The sequence below is a fragment of the Palaemon carinicauda genome, unplaced genomic scaffold (assembly GCF_036898095.1).
Source record: "Palaemon carinicauda isolate YSFRI2023 unplaced genomic scaffold, ASM3689809v2 scaffold3453, whole genome shotgun sequence".
Lineage (NCBI taxonomy): Eukaryota > Metazoa > Arthropoda > Malacostraca > Decapoda > Palaemonidae > Palaemon > Palaemon carinicauda.
Window position 1 is genome coordinate 2,501 of NW_027171138.1, and position 7,500 is coordinate 10,000.

The 7,500-nt window shown below is 35.1% G+C and overlaps 1 protein-coding gene and 2 long non-coding RNA genes across 3 annotated transcripts in view; all 3 read left to right on the forward strand.

Moving 5' to 3' along the window:
- The first annotated feature begins 258 nt into the window (after positions 1–258).
- LOC137636636 (uncharacterized) lies at positions 259–1,223 on the forward strand. The gene is made up of 3 exons (XR_011043174.1): positions 259–455; positions 764–849; positions 1,006–1,223. It is a non-coding gene; the product is annotated as an uncharacterized lncRNA (long non-coding RNA).
- A 2,724-nt stretch (positions 1,224–3,947) lies between these two features.
- LOC137636634 (uncharacterized) lies at positions 3,948–7,234 on the forward strand. The gene has a single exon (XM_068369034.1). The coding sequence runs from the start codon at positions 3,961–3,963 to the stop codon at positions 7,135–7,137; it is 3,177 nt and encodes a 1,058-aa protein (XP_068225135.1). The 5' UTR covers positions 3,948–3,960; the 3' UTR covers positions 7,138–7,234.
- Positions 7,235–7,433: 199 nt separating this feature from the next.
- The window catches only part of LOC137636637 (uncharacterized), a 995-nt gene continuing 928 nt past the window's right edge, over positions 7,434–7,500 (forward strand). Inside the window, exon 1 of the long non-coding RNA XR_011043175.1 lies at positions 7,434–7,500. This exon is cut by the window's right edge and continues 160 nt beyond it. This is a non-coding gene — a long non-coding RNA (uncharacterized lncRNA).

Here is a 7,500-nt window from a genome sequence, read left to right on the forward strand (position 1 = left end):
AATGTTGAAAAATAACACAAGTTATTTTTTTGTTTTCTGTTTCTTTTTATGATATGGTAATTTGGTAAGTTTGCAAATGATTGTTTTATTTCAACTTGCATTTTTAGTATTTAAATAATTTTTGTTTACATAAAATGATGACAATTCCTTAATAACCTGTTAAAAACTTAAGATGGTTTGGGTCGTTGAAGAGACTTGCTGCTCGTTATAAATTTCTTACAGAAAGGAGAAGTGGACGGCTTTTCATGAAAATAAGAGTTAGTTCTTAGCCATCTTCACCAGTGACAACATTGGATTTGCTGGCCTCTTTATCGTCATGGTGAAAAAATAAGTGATTTGTACCATGGATCCGCATCTTACGTTGCCTTCTCCTTGGAAGCCTCATCAAGAGCCAACACAGAAATTGTGATTTGTTTCATTTACAAACGGCATACACGGACAGTATGGGTTGTGAGGTACGTCATCATTTTAAAGGTCATTTAAATTTTGTGATTTATAATCCATAGTTCATTTCATAATGAAAGTCCCTTGCTTTGCTTTTAGCCCCCACAAATAAATATACCCTTGGATATTATTCATATCATTTACAATTTTTATGGAATTGCCATATTATAATTTCCCACTCATAATTGAGAGATTCATTTTCTTCAGTTACTTTGAGCTGGTTAGATAAATTAAATTTTGTATCATATTTGGTATTCTCTCATTTTTGCCACTTTTACGTTAATTAGTAGTTTATTTACATTAGTTTTTTACTACTTAGGTGGTTATTCGTTCGGCCTTACTGTCAATTTGGCTCGTTGTATACTAGTGATATACTTAATACGCAAAGTGGACCATTGCCTTTAGGTAATTATTATTTGATAATGTTAAGTGAAATCCGTTATTGATACAATATATATATTTGAATGGCATTCCTGTGTTTAAGTAATTTATTAAGTTATTTCGATAGTTTAAATTACCATTTGTAGTGTAATTGATAATTGTTATTTCATATTTATCTAGGGGTTCTTGAAAATGGTAATTGGAAGTTGGAGATGCTTGACCATCGCTTTGACCTCCATTTAAGGCGATCATCTTCGACAGCAGCAACAACAGCATTGGTTTTAATTTGAACAGCAATAAATGAAACCATTTTTATTATATATTCAATTTCTTCGTTGTTTAATTAAAGTTTTCAAAGTTCATAATTTTATGAAGGTTTCATTAAAATAAGATAATTATGCTTTGTATTAATTTTCCAATTACGTTGTAAAGTTTTTCAAGATGGCGCCCAACGTGGGGCTTAAGTAAGGTGCTGTTTTTGCTGTCTGGTTAGCTTCCGGGTTGGGGTTTTGTTTGTTTGCGGGTCCATGGTCTATCCTTTAAAATTTTATTGAAATGAGTGTAGAATTAAAGACTCGTAAATATATTCGTGGCCAAGTAACGCGGTTGTTTAATGAACATGATAAATTCATGCGTATGAATAAAACTGAGTTGAAGGCTGTTCAAATCAAATTGGTATCGTACAGTGATCAGTTGAACAGTCTTAATACTGTAATACATAAGTCTTTGTATGGAGACGGGACAAATGAAGAGGAGTTCTTATTAGAATTGCAGTCTTGTGATGATTACTCAGATAAATTAAATACCTGTTTTGCTGTTTTACAATTGATGGATTCTAAGCCTGAGGCCAAGGATTCTGAAACCGCAAGAAGTCTCTTGAAGAGTCCTGTAGTTCCACTTCCGGTTTACGCTAGCACCGAAAGTGAAAATGTTGAAAAATTTCTTGTTGAGTTTGAATCTGCTATTGCCACATATTCGTACACTGAGAGAGATAAACTATTACTTCTCAAGCAACAGGTATCAGGCAGAGCCTCAATTTTACTCGAGAATCTTGAAATTTCAAAGCAGACCTATACTGATGCTAAGAAATTGCTTAAAGAAGCACTGGCTTCTCGTTCGCTTCAGAAATTCAATGTAATTAAGCAATTAAGTGAAATGAAGCTTGAGTATGGCACTGATCCTTTTTCCTATATTGGAAAAATTACTAATGTAACTGAAACTTTTTCTACATTGGAAATCAAAGTAGATGATATTTTGCAGTATTTCATCTGGCAAGGCATGAATGACTCCTTTAAAGCTCAGCTAATAAATGTGACTAATCATGTACGTCCATCACTTGAGGAGATAAAGGAAAAATTCTTTGAAGCATCTGAACGTTATATGGACGTCACAAGGAAGTTTAAGGAAAGGAGGAGACAAGGAGGAAAATCTTCTACATCACTTGCAGTTAATGTTAAATATGAGGATAATGAAACTAACAGAATTAGTACTGCTGACGCCGCTTCTCCGAGGAAAAGGTGCACTCTTTGCCAGGAAAACCATGCAACACATAAGTGTATAAAATATAAAGAACCTGGGCATAAGCTGAGACGCTTAGAAGAACTTAATGGTTGCAAGAAATGTGCTAACATTGGACATACCACTGACAAATGCAAGTTTAAATTCTTTAAGAAATGCTATTTTTGTAAGGGTTGGCATTTTTCATTTTTGTGTGATCATCAAGGTGAAAAATCTCATGATGAAAAACTACAAATGAATGCAAGAGGTAGCAAGGAAGTAAAAGCAGGTAATTCAAAACACAGGGAAACCTCAAGTGATGTAATGATTATAACTAAGGCTTTGCATACCACTGATGGCGCCTCTGTTTTGCCAACTTTTACCTGTGAAATGTTGAATGGAGCCCTTGTTAGAGGTTTGAAGGACTGTGGCTGTCAGACCAGTTTTGTAACTGAAAAACTTGCAAGTGATAATAGGTTGAAAGTGTTAGAAGATAATGTCTCTTTAACAGTCAATGGTTTTAATTCAAGTAAGAAGTATAAATCCAAGATAGTTGAATTAAAGTGCAACTTTAATGATAAGGCATGTGTAATACATGCATTGTGTGTACCAAGCATAGATATAAATTTGTCATTGCCAGGAATTTCAGAAGTGGCCAGGGCCTTTGCCAAAAAAGGCTTCAAATTAGCTGATAAATATTTGACTGATGGTAGTGATAAAATAAAGGATATTGACTTGATACTCGGTACAAATGATGCCCATTGTTTATTAGATTTTTCAGTAAAATTTGGCAATGATCACCCATCTGTTTATTTGGGATCAGCTGCAGGAGTGATGTTAATGGGTAATGTCAAGATTATGCAACAGAATCTACCTTATCTTTCAAAGGATTTTTCTTGTTCTTGGTGTTCGGAGCACTCCCGCTCGGTTGCCGATTATGAGGAAACATGTGAGTTAAATGGAAACAAATCCCCTGTGTTAAATGGAAACAAATCCCCTGTATTTGATGGCATAGATGAATACTGCAAGTATATTGGATTTGGGAGTTCTATGGGTGAGCCAAGTGGCTTAAGTTTGGAATGCGAGGTGGAGGTTCAAGCTAACTTCGCTATTTTAAATGAAAAAGGTATGATTGAAGAATCAGAGCTGAGACGTGCAACTGAGGAGATGCTGCAGTCTGTGTATGAGAAATCTATTTATGAACCAGACCCTGAAGATGGAAACTTGATGTCAGATTGTAATGCAAATTTGATTAAGTTTGCCCTTGATAACGCAAGAAGAAACGAGGAAGGAAGGCTAGAGATGCCTCTTCTATGGAATGAAAAGAGCTGTCATTTGCTTGGACGGAATTTCAACCTTGCAAAGGCTGTATTGAGGTCCAACACGAGAAAATTACAAAGGAACAAGGCAAATTTGGAACTTATGAATGAAAATTTTAAAGAACAAGCAAAACTTGGGATAATTGAAAGAGTACCAAATCTAGAAAGGTACATGGATGAGCATCCTGAGTGCAGTTTTTTAGCACACATGGGAGTTTTTAGACTAGATCGGGAAACAACAAAATGCAGAGTTGTTTTCCTGTCCAATGTTTGTGAACCTAGCAGGTCCAGTGTGATGATGGTCAATCATAATCAGGCTATGTATGCTGGCCCATCACTCAATCAAAAGATAACGTCTGCAATGCTTCATTTGAGATTTGGATCTAAATTACTCATCTTCGATATTAAGAAAGCATTCAATCAAATAGCACTCAGTGAGCTTGATCAGCAGAAGTTACTCTTTTTGTGGTATAAGAATGTTAAGAAAGGGGATTTCTCTATAGTTGCCTACAAAAATGTTCGTCTTCCTTTTGGACTTCGATGCAGTCCTACAATTTTGATGTTGGCTCTTTTCAAAATTTTAGTACTGGATAGCAAGAATGATAATCCTAGACTAAGAAATGCAAAATGGATAATGTATCAGCTCTTATATATGGATAATGGTGGATTTACTTGTGAATCATCTGAAACCTTGAATTGGATATATGAGATTTTACAGGGTATTTTTGGTCCTTACAAATTTGAACTACAGCAGATGTTTTCTAATGATTCTACACTACAAGATAAAATTGATGGAGAAAATACGCAATCGAATGTAGGATGCAAGAAATCTGAGATGGAGGTGAAATTACTTGGGATGATCTGGAATCGAGGGAGTGATACAATTTCAACCAGGAAATTGTGCCTTGATGAAAAGGCTAATACAAAAAGGGAAATTTTGCGATCCATTGCATCTAATTATGATGTTTTCAACATAAATGGTCCTCTTCTTAACAGAGCTAGACTTTTTATGCAGGACTTGCAATGTGAGAGGACGCTTGGATGGGATACACAACTTAGAGACTTTCAACAAAAGGAATGGAAAAATATTGCAAACCAAGTAAATTCTGCTCCTGTTTTTGAGCTTCAGAGATGTGTTGGTGAAAGGACAGATGAATATAAACTTGAGGCTTATGTTGATGCTAGCAAAAGAGTTTATGGAGTTGTTGTATATTTATACAATATAAGAAGTTGTGAAAGAAGCTTTGTATTAGCGAAAAACAGACTCATTGGATCCAAATTGCATGAAAAGTCCATTCCTTCACTCGAATTACAGGCTATATGTTTGGGTACAGAGGTTTTGTTGGATACCTATAATGAACTGAGTGGCACACAGTGCCTGGTGCCCATCAAAATAGTTGACTTGGGGCTATTCTCAGATAGTTTTGTTGCCCTGTCGTGGCTTAAGTCATTTTCTCATAGGTTTGATAAAATGCAGAAAAGGTCAGTGTTCGTAATGAACAAACTGAATCATATAATAAAGCTATGTGAGGGGAGAAGTGTTGGATTCTCCTTCGTGAGTGGAATGGACAACCCAGCCGACAAAATTACACGATGTCTGTCATTCAAAAGCTTAATGAAGTCTAATTACCATAAGGGTCCCAATATACGTGATCTCGATCAAGCTAGTAGAAGTGACATTTTAGGTTTCAAGGTACCAATGGTCGAGAATTTAGAAACCATTGAGGCATATAGTGCATCAACCAGTATAAAAGAAAGCCAAACTGTAAAACTAGAGCACTTAATACCTCTAGATAGATATTCAAATATGAATAAGTTGATATCTATACATGCGAAAGTTCTGGAATGCTGGGATCGATGGAAAGGGTTTATAAACAAGTCACATGGCTTTGATAAAAAGGACCTCCGCTCTAAGGCTTTGACTCAAATCATCTCTAAGGATCAACAAATAAATTTTCCAGATGTTATTGACTATTTAAGTAGTAACTCTAAAACCAAGATGGCTATGCCTAATTTGATATCACAGTTGAATTTGTATCCAGACACTCATAATATAATAAGAGTGAATTGTAAATTTAATGAGAAGCGCAGTGTAACCAACCAAACTTATCCTATTCTTTTATCAAGAGAGAGTACTCTAACAAAACTTATTATATTGGATGAACATTTGCTTTTGAAACATGCTGGTTGCTATGCCATTTTGACAGAATTACGTAGGAAATTCTGGATACCAAAATTCTTCTCAACAGTTAAAAGGATTCTGAAGGAATGTGTTGTATGCCGGAGATATAACCAAAGACCTGTCAAACTTAATCAATCAGCCTATAGGGAATTTAGATTGAGTCCATCTGATAAACCTTTTGGTAATGTATACCTTGATTATTGTGGTCCATTTTATGTGAGACAAGGGAAAGATAAAGTCAAGGTTTGGATCCTTGTTATTTCATGCATGTTCACACGAGCAGTTAATCTTAAGATCTGTATGGATATGACAGTTGAAGAGTTTTTGCGTGCTTTGTCACTGCATTCTTTTGAATATGGAGTCCCTCAGTTTATAGTAAGTGATTTGGGTACGCAAATAGTGGCAGGAGCCAATATTGTTCAGGATTTCCTGAAGGATGCCGAGACTGTTCAGTATTTAACTGATAATAATGTTGAGAAAGTCCATTTTCAACAGTACTATAAGGGCTGCAGTCAGCTTGGAGGATTGGTTGAAAGCGTAGTCAAAATGACCAAGCATATGATACGGAAGTCAATCAGAAATAATGTCATTGAATTTAGGGATTTTGAATATCTTGTTTGTCATGCTGTACATTTGATCAATAGAAGGCCTATTGCATTTAAAGAAGCATTAAGAGATTGTTCTAATAATGTACCAACCCCTATAACGCCAGAGGAACTTATTCATGGATATTCATTGGTCTCTTTGAATATTATTCCTGCATTACAAGCTGACCCTGATTCTGATGAGGATTTTCAGGTTGCCTTTGATGTTGTACATAAAATTAAAACGTCTTATGAGAAGCTGAAACAAATTAGAACTAACTTGCTGGAAATCTATCATCGGGAATTCATGAACACTTTAATTAAACAAGCTACTGATAAGAAGGATAGATATGCTCCTGTAAACCATAAACAAATCAGTATCGGCGATATTGTGCTGATTAAGGATGATGGATATAAACCTGTTAATTATCCTATGGGAATTGTCAAAGAAGTTTTCAAGAATATCAACGGAGAGGTAACTGCTGCGAAAGTTCTGAAGGGTAAAACCAATGAAATAACTAAAAGGCATGTTACTACTTTAATACCACTCTTGAGGAAGGAGTCTGATGAGGATGCTGTAGGATCAGATGATGATGATGATGATAATGCTATAGCATCGAAAGAAGAGATTCCAGGCATGGACGTTTCTAGGAAACGTCCACAGAGAAAAGCTGCTGAGATATCACGGCAAAAATTCAAAACCATTCTAAACGATGATATTTCAGACTAATTATATTTTTTTTCTTTATTTGATCAAATTTACATAATTCTTATGTAGAATTTGATTTCTTCCCCGGGAGTGTTGAAAAATAACACAAGTTATTTTTTTGTTTTCTGTTTCTTTTTATGATATGGTAATTTGGTAAGTTTGCAAATGATTGTTTTATTTCAACTTGCATTTTTAGTATTTAAATAATTTTTGTTTACATAAAATGATGACAATTCCTTAATAACCTGTTAAAAACTTAAGATGGTTTGGGTCGTTGAAGAGACTTGCTGCTCGTTATAAATTTCTTACAGAAAGGAGAAGTGGACGGCTTTTCATGAAAATAAGAGTTAGTTCTTAGCCATCTTCACCAGTGACAACATTGGA